Here is a 19,534-nt window from a genome sequence, read left to right on the forward strand (position 1 = left end):
CACGTCAAAAAAAAATCTATAAGCTCTCGATATGCAAGCTACTGTTCCGTTCTAATGACGTGTTCGCGTCTTTATAATCCGTCGATGATAGACTTTCTGTTAGACCAACATGGTGAGTCTTTATCTGTAATTATACTGTATTACAACAAGCTGAGGAGCTCGGTGGCGCAGCGGTAAACGCGCTCGGTCTGCGATTGTTGAAGTTAAGCAACTTTCGCAAAGGCCGGTCATAGGATGGGTGACCACAAAAAAAAACATCTCGAGCTCCCCCGTGCTTCGGAAGGCACGTTAAGCCGTTGGTCCCGGCTGCATTAGCAGTCGTTAATAACCATCAATCCGCACTGGGCCCGCGTGATGGTTTAAGGCCCGATCTCCCTATCCATCCATAGGGAAGGCCCGTGCCCCAGCAGTGGGGACGTTAATGGGCTGATGATGATGATGACAATAAGCTATTGAATCATCATGATCTCCCGCATTATCCCATTTTTCACATGGTTCGCTTACCTAACCTAAAGATTTGACAGGTCCGGTTTTTTACAGAAGCGACTGCCTGTCTGACCTTCCAACCTGCGAAGGTAAAACCAGCCAAATACAGATTAGGTCACATACCTCCGAAAATGCATTTCTAGGAAATGTGAATTTCCTCACGATGTCATTTATGATCCAAACATGAATTCCAAAACAAATTCGACAGTCATTGGTTTAGGCCTGTGCTGGATTCGAACCTGCGACCTCAAAGTGAGAGGCAAGCGTTCTACCAACTGGGCTATCACGCACATTAATAAGCTATTGAATAATCTGATTATATTCCAAATCCCGTAGATTACAACAGAGACACCACAGGGCCGACCTCATCCTTAATCCAGACTCGCTAATCACCGTAATTTGTTACACTTAAAGACCGAATACTTGGTCCTTGGTTACACCACTACACAGAAATCCCATTTGTATCGAAACATTTGTTCCGCTAAATTAATTAATCATCCCCTAACAATTTTCCTGTTTCTGTTACCATCTAGGACTACCCGCTTTAATTCTTGTTTCCTTATCGTTGTTAAACCTCCGAGTAAGTAAGTAGTCGATGCCATTTGCGGCAAATCCATAAAGACACGTCAACAACAATTTATTTATTTTATTTGTACACAACAGCGGGCTTAGCAAATTAGCACCGTAACGCGCCTCTTTCTCGCCGCGACAGAGATCATCTCTCTCTTTCTGTGCAGTGCTGTGAGAGAGTGACGGGTGACATATGTCGAGGCAAGAAAGAGTCGCACGTTTATGGGGTTAAGCCCGCAGAACAGACAAAAACATACAAAGGAAACAGACAGAAAATGAGTTAAAAACAAGTAACAGAATGAAACTAGGTAAGATTAATTAATTAATTTATTACTCCTTTATTACTACTACTATTTATTACACTTACAATAAAAGCTACGCTTATTATAATATTATAAATGATAATATGTTTTAAAAACAGAAGCGTTAAAAAGGACACTTTTAAAAGCAATTCATCTAAAAAAACACAATTACCATTTTTAATGTTTGACACTGACATTGCGCACTTAATATATGTGCAAATGTCAAATTGCAATATTGCTTTTTTAGATGAATTGCTTATAAAGTGGTCTTTTTAACCGCCCAGAAGCTTTCAAAGGTTGATGACGTCACCGCCGCTGGGGTTCACACTGACAACATTCTAAATTATTTTAAAAACAGAATGTCTCAAAGGTTGATGGCGTCATCGCCGCTAAGGTTGATGTTGACCCGGATGTGGGTGAAAAGGTGGCGGTTGAAGCACGTCTCCACTCTGTACTCCAAGTCTGCGAGGCCCTCCTCCTGCCATCTGTCTATAGCAGTGCGGAGGAGGCGGTATCTGAAATATAAGCACCAGATAACAATAGCCTGTATACATGCCACTGCTGGGCTTCCCCTGAGTCAACTGGAGGGGGTATGGCATACTCCACTACGCTGCTCAAATACTGGATGGCGGAGGAGTTTGGGCCAGTCTGCCAGGCCACGAAACCAACTTCCTTTTTCAGAAAGTCGGGTGATTTGCGCACTGCAATGTTCTAACCAAACGAAGGACAGATTCACAAAGTGATTTCGACAATGTCCCCATCGGGAATAATAAGCGGTGATCGAGCAAACATCGACTCCACTGGCGGAGTTAGAATCATAGAACTAAAGTTAATACTACTACTGCAATCTGATGGGCCGCCTCTATGGCTAGAGTATTACAAATTATCAAGTATCTAGGTACGCTACCACATAAAAAAATTTGAATAAAGTGTTGAATTTTCGTCAACACCATGGTATAAGAAAACCAAGTAAGTAAGTATTCTCAATCTTATGACAATCGATGACGTAAGTGTTACCATTAAATTGGTATCTCCAACATTCCAAGGACGTAAATTTTATTATTGAAAATTAAGTGAATTACTGACTAATTTATCTAATTACTCACTAGAACTTGTCACATATATAAAAATCTTTAAAACTGTATGTAAATCTTTTACTAGAAGTTCAAAATTTCCTTGCAAAGTACTTACTTAAATATAAAAACTTTGGTCGTGGGTAATTTATTTTTTACGAAATGGCAATGCAGGATTGGTATGACGTCAGCTGGGCTATGATGTTAGCTGTCATTTTTGAGCATAACTGGTTTTCTTATACCATGGTCAACACGGGACTCACCTCAACGGATTCACGCGTTCTCGACCGTGTGGTAGCGCCAGGTACCTAGCTACAGTCTTGTTGTACCTCACCACGGGAATACCAGCTGCCCGTAACCTGCAAGAAGACACATGTCTATTTGGATCGGATTCTTCTTTCATCATCATCATCATCAGCCCATTAACGTCCCCACTGCTGGGGCACGGTCCTTCCCTATGGATGAATAGGGAGATCGGGCCTTAAACCATCACGCGGGCCCAGTGCGGATTGATGGTTATTAACGACTGCTAATGCAGCCGGGACCAACAGCTTAACGTGCCTTCCGAAGCACGGAGGAAAACTTTTGTTTTGTGGTCACCCATCCTATGACCGGCCTTTGCGAAAGTTGCTTCACTTCAACAATCGCAGACCGAGCGCGTTAACCGCTGCGCCACCGAGCTCCTCCGGATTCTTCTTTATTCGTTTTCATTTAGAAAAGTTTTCGTAGCTTCCTCCGTAATACCTTCACAGTAAATAAGAGAATTGTACCTCCAGAACATGTCGTAGTCTTCTCCACCCCAGCCCCAATACATATTTGAGTGTCCATTGGCCTTTTCATAATGCTCCAAGGTCATTGCTGTCACTCCACCGAATAGAATTGGAGAACTGGCACTGGAAAAGGAGAATGTTTTACAGATAACCCTTCAACCACGTTAAGGGCTTAAATGCCCATATAGAAATCTCGGAGTAGACGCTGAACCCAGGTGAATGTCTTTGCCCACTTTTAGTTTTTCCTTGTTGTTCTGTGTTTGTGTGTGCGATAGACCCTTCCGAATACATCCCGCTCAGGGACGGTACTGATAAGTCCGGGTGAGAGAATTCAGCGCTCCCCATTTGTCCGGCCAAGTAGTTAATGCCATCTGCGGCAAATCTACAATAAGTCACGTCAAAAAGAAAAGGTTGATAAGTATCGGCGTCCGAAGGACGTAATATACGATCCCGAGGACCCGATTACTCTAGAGTATGCCTAGGCATAGAGGCGGTCAATCAAACACTTCAGAACCCCGATACAGATTTGACAGGTCCGGTTCTTCTGCTTTCGTTTCGATTGTGTTAAAATTGACGGAAGTGAATGTGTTGCCTCCATAAGGATGCAGAATATAACTTATTCTTCCACTAATACGTTAAAGACAATGATAAAAAAAACAGAAACGCCTGAAAGTAGTGTCAATTAATGAGTTATAATGTGTACTTAAATCATGGGGTTTCAACTCATTCTTAATTCGACAATAAGCTGTAGTACTGCCGTGATCGACGATGATTTCTGTATGTAGTCCATAGTTTTCGAGTACCTATTTTACCTTCTAAGCCCCATGGATTCAATCAGTGCTACTTTTACTGCTTTATTTGATTAACATAGGTGGCGTCGTGATCCACAACAGTCGACTTTGGGTTTTATGTCCATAAATTTTGAGCAATGTCCAGAAATTAAGGTACAAACTTTGTATGAGCTGTCCTATCGATGACGGCGCTGCTCATGTGTCGCGGGAAGGACGGGCAGGTGTACAAGATGCGCCCGCTCAGTGGCAGCAGGTCCACATCGTGGAAGACCACACACTTCCACTCGCCATACTTCTTCATCTCCTTGAAGCCAGCGTTGAAGAGACGGCCCTTGTTGAACTTGCCAAAACCTGGTGATGGTGGTGTGGTGAGTAATGAACATTATCAATTTTCAAATTACTAGACTATCAAATTGAAGTGGTCATCAAATTAGTCTTTTTTTAATGACAAAATAAGTACAGTTTACAATTTTAAACACATCACCAAACTTGCAGACATAGTTTGTTGGCGAAGTCATGCTTATATACTCAAAACTTTACAGCAAGTTAAAAAATACAGAATTTCAACTCACCAACTTGCTCGATGACAAATATCCTATATTCCAACTTTTGATTCATCAGAAACGGATGTATGTTGAACAGGAAAACCGTGAGGTTCCTCGTCCGATTTCTATACGAAAAACAAATTAAAAAGTTTAAATACGTAAGTTTGTTAGTACTTTATCTAACTAAGTATTTATTCATAATATCAACCGGGTAGGCACGCGATATAAAAAATATAAGTTTTAAAACTAAGACTAAGTACGGAAAAAAAAATCTCTGAAATTCTTCCCAACAGTGTCTTTAGGTGATAGCCCTGGTCGTATGCCTACCACGCATGAGTTTGTTTACCACGAACTTTTATTTTTATAACTTAATTTGGCAGGACTACAAAGTTGTATCTCTTTTATGCACGTATTGTTAGTGAAGGACGGCAGTAATTCAAGAGCTGACAAATTAAAATTAGGTAAAGTTTGTGTGCCAAAGCAATCAGAAAACGATGCATCAAAACTTTGGCAAGTATGGAGTATAACCCTCTATGGATGTGATGAAAGACAGAGAGAGATTCGAGGCCTTCGAAATGAGGTGTTGGAGGAGGATGGAAAGAATAAGTTGGACTAAAAGAGTTACTAATGAGGAAGTGCTAGTAAGAGTAAGAGAAAAGATGCAAACATTGAAAGTTATTGAGGACAGAAGACGCAAGATGATTGGACACTTAATAAGACACGGCGAATTTTTTAAAAACGTCATAGAAGGGAATTTACAAGGAGAGAGAGGAAGGGGAAGACCAAGAAGAGCTTACATGGAACAGATTAAAGAGAAGGCGAACGTCGTGTCTTATAAGGAGGTGGAGGAATTGGTCTTTGATAGACAAGAATGGAGAATTCTACCCCGACAAAAGCGTGGCTCTTAAATTGGTGATGATGAAAGTTTGTGTCTGCCCCAATAGGCACCATTGCTGGTCACTGACCTGTAAGGCACCAGTATAGCAACTTTATGCTTGGAGTGACAATCAGGAGGCTTGTAGTAACCCCCAGACTGCACCATCGGGAAGACCTCATCCAGGGACACTTGGATTCTGGTAGTGTTCAACGTCATCATTTCTAAAATCAAAACGCTTTTTATCGGACGTCAAATCCAAAACTGTATACGTACCTATTTAAGCTTAAGTAGTCATCATCATCATTATCAGCCCATTAACGTCCCCACTGCTGAGGCACGGGCCTTCCCTATGGATGGATAGGGAGATCGGGCCTTAAACCATCACGCGGGCCCAGTGCAGATTGATGGTTATTAACGACTGCTAATGCAGCCGAGACCAACGGCTTAGCGTGCCTTCCGAAGCACGGAGGTGCTCGAGATGAAAACTTTTTTTTGTGGTCACCCATCCTATGACCGGCCTTTGCGAAAGTTGCTTAACTTCGGCAATCGAAGACCGATCGCGTTTACCGCTGCTTAAGCTTAAGTAGTGTTATTAGAAAATATAGCCTAGATAAACTAGGTTTTAAGTATTGCTACTTTAACCGACTATATCCTAAGACGGATGCGGTTTACGATTTAGTAAACATTTAAAAAAGCAAAGGCTAGGTACTCCCATGTGTCTTCACAAGTTTCGATTAATTCTTGCAAATATTTTTCCTCTCAGACGACGCCCTGAGCCGAGGGTCTCGCCCAACTGGTCCGTGGTCCGTGTCACAAAAGTCCCGCGGCCCGGCGCTATTGACGCAGATTCTGTATAGATTTTTTTAGACGTGACTTATTGTAGATTTGCCGCAGGTGGCATTAACTACGTGGCTGGACAAATGGGGAGCGCTGAAGGGTCTCACCCGGTACAAAATTTAAGACAACAGGCCTGAGGGTGCCCAGTTGGGCGTGAACCTCGGCTCAGGGCGTCGTCTAAGGAAGAATCATCATCCCCCTAGCATTATCCCGTTTTTCGCAGGGTCCACCTGAAGATTTGACAGGTCCAAACCTTTACAGAAGCGATTGCCCGTCTGAGAGGAAGAATATTTGAAAGAATTAATCGACTCTAGTGGATCGATAGCGATAAGCAAGTAAGAATAAGGGAATTCTGTATAGAATTATTAGGAATTGTTAATTACTTAATTACTTCCATTAAAATCCGTCGACTTCTTTCTTGGCGAGGACTAAAAAGTTGGACAATACTCACCACTTACTTTCTGATTCAACACACACTCCGGCAAATGGACAATAGATGTTGTAGTACTTAAATGTTTTTTAACTGTTTTTCCTGAAAATATTAAATACTTTTAACGTTATTTAAACCAACGGGCTTTCTCGCCTCCACATACGTCACCCGTCACTCTCTCACAGTACTGCACAGAAAGAGACAGATGATCTCTGTTGCGGCGAGAAAGAGTCGCGTGCTTACGGTGCTAAAACCGCTGTTCATTGGGTCATCATCATCATCAATTTAAGAGCCACGCTCTTGTCTTGTTAACCTTACAAAGCGCAGAACGAAGAAGCGTAGCGAAGAGCTTACATGGAACAGATTAAAGAAAAGGCTAAATGGGTATCTGGGCTAAAGATAAATCTGTGTGGTTCTGTGGTACACCGACTTGCCTCTCATTCGGGGAGCGTCGTCGGTTCGCAATCCGGTACTGGCAAAGAGGAACACGAGGTCCGTGTTGTTCTATGGGTACTGGACTTGCCAATGATGTATTATTAATTTTCACTAACACAATTTGCTCGACCATTATAGACGGCGATACTGCTCACCACCTATATCACGTAGGTCCAATAGAAAGCTCGATGAAGTGTGGGTACTTAGTTCATTGATTGCGATGATCAAAAATCAGTGGGTAGTAACAACCACAGATTATATTAAATTTTATTTATTATAAACGGCATTTGGCAACGACAATTTATTTGGGTAACAGACTACCTTTAAAAGTGAAGGTCAAATAAATACACGATCATTGCTAAAATAAACACTATCCGCCTGTTTTGAGAGCTAAAAATTAAGCTAAATAAAGCTGATTAAGACGAAAACTCGAAATGGTTTTAGAATTAGCGTAACTTTTTTTTCCTTACATACAAAATTAGTGTTCACCTTTAATGACAGCTTGTTTTGAAATAATTAAAAATAAAGTTTAATAAAATAATTGTGATAACAAGGCAACATACCTACCCTTAACAAACACGTTGTCTGAATCCGTAGTTGTCTTGACAGGCGTATGCGCATTTCTACTGTCAATCCTCTTCTTCCTAAGACGGGACACTGAAATATTAATTCAAATATAAGATAGATACTGGACCAATGAGTGGTCTGTAGGCGTGGTAGCCCAGTTGGCAGAACGCTTGCCTCTCACTTTGAGGTCGCAGGTTCGAATCCAGCACAGGCCTAAACAGGCCTAAACATTCATGTTTGGATCATAAATGACTACCACGTGCTCACCGGTGAACTAAAACATCGTGATGAAACCCACATTCCCGAGAAATGCATTTTCGGATGTATGTGACCTAACTTGTATTGAGCTGGTTTACCTTCGCAGGTGGGAAGGTCAGACAAGCAGTCGTTTCTGAAAAAACCGGACCTGTCAAATCTTCAGGTTAGGTTAGATTAGGACCCTGTGAAAAGCGGGCTAATTCTAGGGAGATGCTGGTTATTCTTCTACTTATCGTGTGGGTTGTGAGGTGGAATATCAGCCTCATCAACGCTGACTGGTTGACTGGTTATTAATGGTCTGATATTTGGAGTCAAAAAAGCACTTCACCTAATATAATTCAGCCTAAGATCCCACTGCTCAATTGTAACCCTGACATCAGGCTTGAGGTCAGGCATTGACCTCACAACCCAGACGAGAGATAAAGAAGTGCTTACCAGCCTGTTTCATATTGTAGACATCTCTGAAGGAGTACTTCAGCCCGTTGTACAACAACTTCTTTGCCGTGTCGTCTTCTACCGCCGGCTCTTGAGATATAAGGCTACTGTAGGGCTTTGAGGGTACGCTGGTGTCTTTGGGCATCTGCACGCAGAGGTAGCAGGCGAGGGGGATGGAAGCCATCAGGAGCCAGGATTTCTTATAAGCCCATCGTTCTGAACGGACCAGGTCTTGCAGCGGACGACCTTGCTCTCGGTCTGTGCTTGCTCCTAAAGTTTTGTTTTTGTTGTGTTACCATAAGCGACCTACCACGGGAAAACTTCGCCCTGAGGACGTAATATACCATCTCGACGACCCGATTACTCTACCCATAGAGGCGGCCAATCAGCTCGCGACACCAAACACTTCAGAACCCCGATACCGACCCCGTGGTCGACGATTTCCCTCATTCAGCGCTTATCGCTATCGACCCATGATATTGCTCCACCATACTCCAACGAGGAATGGCTCTTAAAATCGCGATCCCAGTGGGACAGACATAGCCACAAGTATTTAGAAGACAACTCGCAGCCACTTTTGGCACGAAGTCCTAAGCTGAATATGACAAAACGTATGGGGAGTGATTATCAGAGATCGGGATAGGTTTGCGAAATTTGGATAAGCATATAAGATAAACATGGATTAGCCTCCCAAATCTGGAATCTCTTCTTCTTTCGGTCTTTCCTATTTGTGGTTGGCTCTCCTAATCCTTCGTCGCCAGAAGCTGTTACCCGCGACTTCGTTCGTGCGAAACCCTACTATAAAAACTACCACCTTACATATAAAAAATAAACCAGGGATGAACGTGGGTTTAAGTATTTGAGAGCCAAGCAAAGATCAGTCGAATTGATATGATGATAGGATTTAATTTTGCTTGGCTATCAAATACTGAAACCCACGTTTATCCCTGGTTTAGTTTTTATTTGTAAGGTGGTCATACACACTTTGCCACCGTTTTTCGAAAAATCCCGAATTAGTGAGCACCAGGTCTTAAAAGGAACCCCCATGCGAATTTTGAGACTCCTAACCCTTAGGGTGTATCCCATATTTCCATTACGAATTGTCAATGTGGAAATACTGGGACACATTCTCCCACTATTTCCATTGTGACTATTTTCAATTCGGGCGGCAGCGGCAAAAAACGCTGCATCAGCTGTTACTTATGACGCGTGCGCATAGCGCCCACCGACGTGCCGTCGCTGCATTGTGGCCGCGGTCGCGGTGTGGTTGTGGTAGTAAATACACACTTAGGGTGACATGTTTAGTGGCCCACTAAACATGTTTAAAGACCCTTACGCAAGCCACCCTTAAAGTAGAAACAGATTCTCAAAAAAAACGCAGTTGTGTTAAAATGGAAGTAGTGGGATACACCGAACCCTTGTAGTTTCTAAGATTTCGTGATGAGTGTGTCTGTCAGTCAATGACCTGACGCTTTTGCATATTGTTACGTAAAACAAAGCCACCAACTTACGTAAACATAGCTTCCGTAGAAGCAACCGCATCGGTCTTGTATAGAACATTTTACATTGATCTACAAACTAGTAATCACTAAGATGAATAAGCAACAGATTTTCAAAGACGCACTTCATTACACCAACACACGGCAAGTAGGTATTCTAGAAGTTAGCAAACGATTTCAACGGATGTTGTGTCCAAACAGCTTCGGAATTCGTACACATATCTCATATAACAGTTTTATTCATACTCACACCCTCACAGCCGCTTGGCAAACAAAAGGCACGTGCTAACGAGCAAGTTGGACACTTCCATGCCTTCATGCCAGAGAACTGAAGAGTTCAATTTTCTTAAGGTCTATAAACACGAATGCAAAGGGTTACCACGAGTAAACAACTACTTCGGTGACAGAACACTTCGTAAACGCATACCGTATCTGTACAATATGCAATATGGTCGACATACGTCAGGAGCGCAATATAAATAAATTTAGAAAATCTTTATTTAAACATCTCATGCAAAAGATCTCTTAGCTGTAAGTTAACTTTAAGTATCTTAAACATAATAACATGAAGCGAACTCCACTCCCACAGACAAACCGAGGAATTGGTTTTGTGGGGTTTTTATTGTACCCATATTTTCTGTATTTCTCATGAAAAATAAACATTTTACTTACTTAAGTACTTACTTACCCCTTTGCAGAGGTGTAGGTATAATATAATATGTATACACCCACTCCCCGCCACCTATGTTTAACTCCCATGTCATGGAGGACGAGCCGGGAACAAACCCAGGAAAACACGTGATATCAATTTATCTATGATCCAAACATGAATTCAAACTCAAAATGGAACAAGTAGGATAGGTTTGCGAAATTTGGATAAGCATATGATATAAACATGGAGCCTCCCAAATCTTGAATCTCTTCTTCTTCCGGCCCTGAGAGACCCGGCCACAAATAAGAAAGTTAAATTTTCTTATATGCTTATCCAAAACTAGCAAACCTATCGTAATTGTTCCATTTTTTCTATTTCCGTGGCTATCTTTTCCCTTCTCACTTTTTAAAGCCTGAGTCGGGATTCGAACTGGCGACACTACGACGCGAGTCACGCGTTCTCCCAACACGGCTACCACGGATTTTTACGGATTACAAAAAATAATACATGCCTTTGTACATACTGTACTCGTATGCAATTAGTTTAACACACTGAAAACACCTGAAAATGTACCAAATAAATAATAGATATTTAAAAACAAAATATTTATTTAATTTCAAATCCATGATAACACAAAGTAGACAAGAACAATATTAAAATTAAGAAGTAAAAATAATTCTATATTTGATAATAATTAAATTGGAATTTACATACAAACCTTTCGTACTTCGTGGACTAGGTTTAGAGCTGTGAACTTGTTGACTCTGTTCAGGAGTTTGCATATGACGGGGTCTGCGACGAACATTGACACGTAGATGTCTCCACTGTCTGTGTTCACGGCTAGCTTCTTCATCACCTCTTCTACCTGGCCGACATAAGGAGTCTTTTTCTCTTCAGGGAAGAGCACAAAGTGCCACGGTAAGCAGATGCGCAGAACGTTCCAGATGGTTTCCTGAGTAACCGTGTACGCGAGGTCCGGGTCGATGAACAAGGCGCTCTCTTCTTCAACAACCTTGTCTAATTCCACCGGCTTCTCTTCCGGCATCGCCTCTTCGGCGCACGGCCCGCAGATATACGTACTGATCTTCATATTTGTATCCGATTGCGCCTGCGTCCTGCTGTCCTGTACACTCTTTTCTTTCGCTTTTGGCGTGCGAGCGCTCTGCGAGCTCTCCACTTTCCCTCCTTTTCCTTCTTTTCCATCTTTACCTTCTTTTCCTTTGCCAGCCTTCTTCCCTTTGCCACCTTTCTTCTCTTCAACCTCGGTAAACTGTATCTCTGTAATAGACGTTCCTGCGCAGAAGTCGATGACGTTCGCTATCAACTGATCTAGAAATTCATTAGTACATTTGTGCGCACAAGCTAAACATGCATCTCTATACTGTTTCTGTTCAATCAACTTGCACACGACTTCCTCACACTCTTCATATACGTAACACGTCTTCTTTCCGACCGCCATAGACAGAGCTGCCGCGAATCCTTCAATGGGATCAACGCTTTTGCAGAAAGCCAAAAGAAACGCTGAATAGTTCATTTTATTCTCGGCACATTCAAACAATTCGAATAAGAAATGCTTAATCAAATTCTTTCGTAACAATGAATAACGATCTTCGGTGTCAAAATCTACTTCGAACCACAATTCTTCATTTATGAATACATCCCTATCGACAAGTTCAGTGGAGTTGGGGTCACTGCATCTAAATTTCTTTCTTGTCTCTAATAATTCCTCTATTGTTGGGTATCTTACATTCAGACAATATACAAGAAAATCTCTCCAATCAACGTAAGCCGTTTCACCAAACAATAAGTAGACTAGTTTGGTAACTTGTTCCGGATCGATTCGTTTCCATAACTCTGGGAATAGAGAACCCTCACAGGACTCCTTGCCGAAGAATATGAAATCCTGTATGAGGTAGACGAACGCTTGCTGCAGCGCGATGCCATTTGGAGCGACGATCTTGAACTGCGTGCGCAGCCGCGCCAACTGCCCGATCTTGAACTCTATCGAGTCGACCATCTCGGTGAGGTCGCCCGTCTCCGGCGCAGGTTGCGGCTTCGTAAATAGCAACAAGTTAGGATCGATTATGAAGGTATCTTGGTCGAGCACAAGGAGTTCAGGAATCTTTTTGCCGTTCTCAACAGCCAGTTGCAAATATTTGCACAATCGATCAACCGATTTGATTTCGTTCATGTAATACGCGTTAATACTGTTTTGTATATCAGTAAAAGCATTATATATCATATTGTTGAACAATCTCATGTCTTGGTAGCATTTGTGCTGCAACGCCTGCAGTCGCAGGTTTGCTCGATACATCTCACCATTAATACCCATTATCCATTCATCAATACATTTTAGTCCATTTGATTTAAATAATTCCTCGAGATTGATGGATTCCTGTGAAGCATTTTCATCTTTCTTTTTTACTGCCGGTACCATTTTGGCCAATTCACTATATTCTTTACTTATGACTGAACGGTAATGATCGTTGATATCTTTAATTACTTTTTGTGCAAATTTCACGTTATTTTCAATTATCATATTCAAGGGATTATTACTGTAATCAATTTGAATATTTTTCAATTGCATGTCTTGGAACGCAGCTTTCAACTGTCGGTAAATCTTATCTTCCACAGGTTTCTTCCCACCACCACCACCACTTTCTTCCAATTCTTTACATACTTTAATTAGATCCTTTGATGTTAGCCTGTCGTGTGGCGGCATTTTCTTAATCATTGCAAAATAGAAATCATGCAATGCTTGAAATGTGAGCACTGATCTGGAAGACGTAAAAAAGCCTTTGTAGTTATGATAAAAATGTATTTCTAGCGATTATGTTATTAAAGAGATTAATATTTACCTGTTCAGCTCAGTTTGCATGCATGATATGTACGTATTAGCCATAGTAATCAGCTCTTCGGCAGTCCAGTTTTCCATAATGAGTGACTGCCTTTGCTGCTCCGAAAAGATTTTCCTTTCATCGCAAATGTTGTAAAGTTTGTTTTTTAACTCTATGATACGACAATGCCATTCATTCTTCGTCAAATGTACATCGCGCCAATCGTCTTCAAAGTTGTTGTACTCTTTTTGGAACCGGCTAACTAAATCTTGCTTATGAGATGGCAGTCTTATAATTTGTTCCATTTTGTCTTTAAGAAATCTAGTGTAGGGTATTACACAATTCATTTGAAGACGTTTAGCAAAAAATAATTGTTCTAAGTCGTGTATGTAAGTTTTCTCTATCTGCTCCCAACAAGTAGCAAGAGCTATACCGATAATTTCGCTAATAGGCAACACTCCATAGTCCCATTCTTCTTCCCCAGCCAATATTTTAATTTCTTCTGTAGTTGTAACTGATTTCATCTCTACTTCTTCTTCAGCTACTTCTTCTAAAATGGCGATAGTGTCATCGCGTACTTCATCTGTCGAGTCAGGTGCTTTCACCACTTCAAACTCTGGATTTGTATTAGATCTACTACCTTTCGATGACCGTCGTAATTTATCTTTTGACTTTATAGTAGACGCTTCGGGCTTTATTGTTTTGGATTTTGTTCGTCTATCATCGGATAAAGGGAAATCTAAGAGGCTTAACACGTTTCCACCAAATAGCCTTTCATTTGATTTTAACGGTAACGAATAATCACCTATTATATACTTACATATTTGAGCAAGTAAATCTTTCTCTATTACTTCGTAATACATACTATAGTTCATACCCAAAGCAGCATAAAATCTGTCAATCAATTCAGAATTTTCTGAAGTTAAGTCCCATATTATATATTCTTGGAGTATGTCTTCAGTTTCCTTTAGCTTTAAGTAACACGTGAAATAGCTTTGGAAAGGTTCCTCAATCTTTCTTTTGTGAGGATTATTTACAATCCTTGATACTCTTATTTCTTTGAACGGATCTTTCTCTTTTTTCCGATGTTTCACTATACTTTCTTCTAAATAAATATCATCTCTATCATCTAAATCGCCCTCAGTTGGGGGTTCACGCCCAGAAAATGTTTCTTCCAATATCTGAGCTTCACGGTAAGAGTTTGGATAATTTATGATAACAAAGCCATTTATGTCTTCCTGGTCCTTAATATATTCCACTAACATTGCGCAGACTAAGTGATCTGTTAAAGAATCCCCAAAACTAAGAGCTTCGTAGGCATATTTTCCCAGTTCTGCAGGAGTAGATAAGGTTATATCTTCTTCAGGAAGAGTCTTAGGCGTTTGTGTCTGTTTACAGTTTGGTGGTATAGGGCCTGAGATAGCTGAAATATTTCCATCACTTGTTTTACTGTACATTTCATCATCTGCTTTAAGCACTTTTATGAATTCCCTTCCTTCTTCGTCTGGAGCAGCTGCGCCAAACTTATCATAAGAAATTTCTATATCAGTACAACCTATCATTTCATGTTTAAACTGTCTAAGGCAAAAATTGATAGCAGTCTCTAGTCGGACCACGTGTATTCTGCAGTGATTTAGTAATGTTTGCATAGGTATAGTAATTGCCTTGTCAGGTAAATTGCGAATGAGACCTTTTGATGGAAAATCAGGTAAATCCGCTGGTGGCCTTGGAGGAGGATATGGATATTTGATTTCAAGCAAAGTATAAACCAAATGTCCCAAAATTCGGGTACCTAGGTATTCGTATTTTCTTTCTTCTGACTCGTGATCGTAGTTGGGAAGTAACAAGTCTAATGTCCATGGATAAGAGTAATTATGGTATTCCATAAACTCGCTGTCATTCAGCGCGTCCTGGCGATCTAACTCGAGCCTTATTATCTCTTCCTCCTCTGGGGCCGGTTCTTCCTCCAAAGCATGTTCTTTCAAAAGATCTTCCATTGGGTCAAGTATATCAAATATAGGTTGTTTTCTAAAGTATAAAGTTTTCCACTCATGAATAAAGTGTTCGGGTATATCGTCGTCTAACAAACGTCGGAAATATGCGTATTTTGTAGCATAATCTACCAGAGACAACATAGTTTCGTAGCATATTTCATAGTAATGTTGTCTTTTACGTTTCATTTTCTCAGCGTATAATTTTTTGTGAAGCATTTCTTGTCTGTGCTTCTCGAAGTCTATCTCCACCACTTCCATATGTATTTGCTCTTTAAGATTATCAAGATATTGATTAAACTGTAAGTCTCTTTGATCTGCGTATTCCCTTTCAGCATCAATTCTGTTCTTAACGAGATTGCGAGCCTGCTGTTTAGTTTCCATTATTTGAGTGCACATCTGTTTCTCAAACTGCGACAACTTCATACTTTTCTTTGCAAGATCAAGATCCACAATTGCTTCCTCTTCACCAACAGATAGGTCCCATAGCGAGTTGCTTATAACGTTTCTTAACTGTGTTTGAAATTCTTCAGAATCTTCTTTTCTACGCAATCTACAATACAAGTCTTCTAAGTAGTGTTTTGCCCACTCTGTATCAACAAAAGATTTTCTTCTTTCCTCGGATTCCTCTTCCATACCAAGTAATTCCTCATAAGTATAATTTTCAAATTTACAAGGATATTTTTGTGAAAATGTTTCCATATCTGTTTTCTCTTTGCTAGAGAGTTTTTTTACTTTAGGAGGTACGTATTGCCAACAAGGTGTTTTTGACTCTTCAATTTTCTCCATCATTTTAGAGTATTTGTATCTAACATAATCGTATGTATCTTTAACTTGCGCGGCTTTTTTTCTTTGCCAGTCGATATAATGTTGTTCATTAAGCAGGGGTCTTGACAGATCATCTACAGCTGATTCTTCATCTTCGTCAACTTTTTTAACATCAAACCTATGATTTATCTTTTCTACAAGACTTGAAACCATTTTTCGCTCTCGTTTGAGAAAGTTTGTGCGGTCTCTCTTGTCTAAATGAAGGAACAGTTGATAAAAGAGCCGGAGCAGCGCAGAGCCCTTACCATCCATGATGTTGCTGAGCTCTACTTCCGTCAAGTAAACGTCTACATCACGCAACCAGTCTGCCAGGTACTTCCAGTTATTCGCGACGTCAACTGGTGCATTGCTAGGCCGTATTAAAAACACCTTCTCCTCGTTTATTACATGGTAACTAAGGAGTACATTCGCTACAACGTTTCCGTTTTTCATCATATCCCCAAATTCTGTGGCTTCCCATTTTATTGGGCGCTGCAGTCGCTCCGTTAACCATTCTTTCAAGATTTCAGCCATGTTTGTCAATAAGAAGTTATTGTTTATCTAATATTTTACCCAATTCTCATCTTGCATATTTATTATTTGAAAACTGTTGAATATTTCAAAATGACGTTGTTTGACGTAAATAGATTTAAGTATTCATTTTGTATCAAAAGAGACTTACTACAATTACCGTAGAGAGATATACCTACCTAATACTTATAATACCTCCGGTCCGCCGCCGGAAGCCCGTGTTGGTCTATGTCTATGTTGTGTTGTGTTGTTGTTAATAGAGTAACCTGTTAAACTATTATTATATTATTATTCGACGATCTGGTGAAGGTCGCGGGAAGCCGCTGGATGCGGGCAGCGCAGGACCGATCGTCGTGGAGATCCTTGGGGGAGGCCTATGCCCAGCAGTGGGCGTCATACGGCTGATGATGATGATGATTATTATTATTATATAGGTACCTACGTGAAACTTCCCTAAAACCATCTTGGGCTACTTCTCTCGTGGTAATTGAGGTGAGATCAATGACAGACCTCATCAACCCTGGTTACAGGGTTGAGCCGCAAAGGCAAAAGACATCTTGGTTTGCAAATGCATCACTACAATATAACCCGAGTGAAAAAGTGTGGCATTTAGCTTTTGGCACTTGTTCGGACGAGAAGTAAAAAAGCTTATTATAAGATTAATGACTGTCTGGTATTGAATGTGTTCCTCTAGTTATTAAATAACTTGTAATGTATAACCTCATTGATTTAAAAGATGTGATGCTGTTGCAGTTTCTTGTCATTTCTTCTCCTCAGCCATAACACCTTGCTAAATGACGTAAATTCAAAAATGTTACATTGACCTTCAACAAGTTTATCCATGATAATTACGTTGAATAAATGATTCTGATTTGATTCCGATTTGATTTGGTACCTAGTGAATGCTTTTTGAGGAAAATCTACAGCACCTACGAAAAACTTTATCCGTCTAATACAGGGAGGAAGAGGCGTATTATATTTATTAAGAAGCATACCGACTTCGTGTTTTAACCCTTTTTTTAGAGTTCAATATTATAATTTTAACAAGTAGGTATTCAAATCTGGTACGAAAGAAAAAATAATTATAATAAAAGTTATTTCAAAATAGCAATACTAAATTTCGTTTGTCAATCAATCCAGTATTATGACTTTTTTGTGATGTTTATTTTCATGAGTTTTCGTGCATATTTCCGAAATTTTAACTAGTTTTGAGTTAGAATAACGTGTAATGAATACGATAAAAGTTCATCTTGTGCCATCACCTTTAAAAATTAAGTAAATTCACAAACGTGAGCTGGTGATAACCAATTAATTGCGTTGTATATTGAAAACACTGCAGTCACATGAATCTGGACAATTTAGACAAAGCCTTACACGACTTGGGCATGTTGAGTGCAATAACAGAGGCACGGCGCGAGTATCTGCGCGAGTCCAAGTCCAACTTGAACGTGATGCGGCTGAACACGCGCTACGTGTCCAACGTCACCGTGGGCTATTGCATGAAGAGGACCACAACCAAGAACAGGCTGTGTCCGTACGTGCTTCCCATGAGGCACCGCACCAAGAGCGAGAACTCTGAAGCCGTCAGTGCGGAACCGGGCGACGCCGCCTGCGAGTTCAAGAGCAGTATATACGAGCCATCCACGAGCAGCTGCACGCGAGAGCCGCTCGACATCAAGTGTCCGGCGAAGCGCTGCCAGTCGCTCGAGAACCTCAACCTAGCCGTCGAACCCCCACCAGGGCCCGAGATCTCTCCAGAAATGGACTGCGTGTCTACACGTATACAGAAGCTGCAAGTCGATGAATGACGAAGCCACCGCCTGCCCAACATCACCGAATGTAGTGCAGTGATGCGAGCGCCCCCAGCAGATACCGCAGGACTGGGGCAGTAGTATTGAAGTGAATGGATGTTGACATATTTTTCAATGTATTTGTACCAATGATAATGCGGTGTAAGTGTAGAGACGTTGTGTCATGTTCCTAGCTCCTCGGTGTAGTTAATTTTGCATGTAGCCCGCGTCAGTGAATGAAAGTAATCTCAGGTCACGTCTTTAAGCATTCAATGTTGCTCAAAATTGTTCAATGGGTACAAATTGTGAGAATACTAGAAAATTTTATTTTGTATTCATATTTAGGTAATTCCAAGAAGTCACATAATTTATTGTAGTTCTTGATTGTATGATTACCACCTAAGGGTTTGTTAAGAACAATATAATTTTGTTTTCTCTAAGTCACAGGATGCACTTTTGAATTTGTTTAAATATTTATTACAATTGAAACTCGTGTGTTGAAATGAGAGGTGGAGATAACATAAAATTTTATTGTTTACACCTAATAATAATTAACATCTTCTCATTGATAAAAGACTGTGTAGATCTCATTTCATAATCTTTCATTCATTTAACATTTCCTTGTAATTTAAGTTTTAACTTGGGTGATTGTAACTCTTTCAAATACATCCTTATTATAAGTATATTTATTGCGTACCGTGTTTTTGTCACATAGTTACCAGTCATTTCTAGATCATGATAATTCAAATCATAAACAATGATCATTTTTAAAATGAAAATACATTGTTTGTGCCTCCCATAACCAGCCTTTGTGACTTAGATATAGATACTTATGTTTGTTAACATATTTTGTTATTTTTAATTATTTAGTATAACAAATATTAAAATAAATATTGCTTTGAGTATTTACTTACGGGTTTTAATATATTTACCAATATTATTTACTTACATTTGTAATAACATTAAGTATATGTATAGAACAGAAATCACCAATTTCTCTATTGTTTTTTTATTATCTTTATTTTTGGGCTTGATATTTTATACACTTGTA

At 40.3% G+C, this 19,534-nt stretch overlaps 3 protein-coding genes across 3 annotated transcripts; 1 reads left to right on the top strand and 2 right to left on the bottom strand.

Moving 5' to 3' along the window:
• Positions 1-1,722: 1,722 nt before the first annotated feature.
• On the bottom strand, positions 1,723-8,560 carry LOC126373732 (beta-1,4-N-acetylgalactosaminyltransferase bre-4-like). The gene is made up of 8 exons (XM_050019969.1): positions 8,377-8,560; positions 7,684-7,773; positions 5,503-5,635; positions 4,565-4,662; positions 4,154-4,343; positions 3,202-3,324; positions 2,695-2,790; positions 1,723-1,873 (listed from the first exon to the last, which is right to left on the bottom strand). The coding sequence occupies exons 1-8, from the start codon at positions 8,558-8,560 to the stop codon at positions 1,723-1,725; spliced, it is 1,065 nt and encodes a 354-aa protein (XP_049875926.1).
• A 2,673-nt stretch (positions 8,561-11,233) lies between these two features.
• Positions 11,234-16,696, bottom strand: LOC126373758 (sperm flagellar protein 2-like). The gene is made up of 2 exons (XM_050020027.1): positions 13,386-16,696; positions 11,234-13,304 (listed from the first exon to the last, which is right to left on the bottom strand). Exons 1-2 carry the CDS (start codon positions 16,694-16,696, stop codon positions 11,234-11,236), a joined length of 5,382 nt encoding a protein of 1,793 aa, XP_049875984.1.
• Positions 16,697-17,812: 1,116 nt separating this feature from the next.
• LOC126373895 (uncharacterized) lies at positions 17,813-19,392 on the top strand. Its single transcript, XM_050020252.1, has one exon. The coding sequence runs from the start codon at positions 18,037-18,039 to the stop codon at positions 18,499-18,501; it is 465 nt and encodes a 154-aa protein (XP_049876209.1). The 5' UTR covers positions 17,813-18,036; the 3' UTR covers positions 18,502-19,392.
• The last annotated feature ends 142 nt before the right edge of the window (positions 19,393-19,534 follow it).

The sequence above is a fragment of the Pectinophora gossypiella genome, chromosome 16, assembly GCF_024362695.1.
Source record: "Pectinophora gossypiella chromosome 16, ilPecGoss1.1, whole genome shotgun sequence".
Classification (NCBI taxonomy): domain Eukaryota; kingdom Metazoa; phylum Arthropoda; class Insecta; order Lepidoptera; family Gelechiidae; genus Pectinophora; species Pectinophora gossypiella.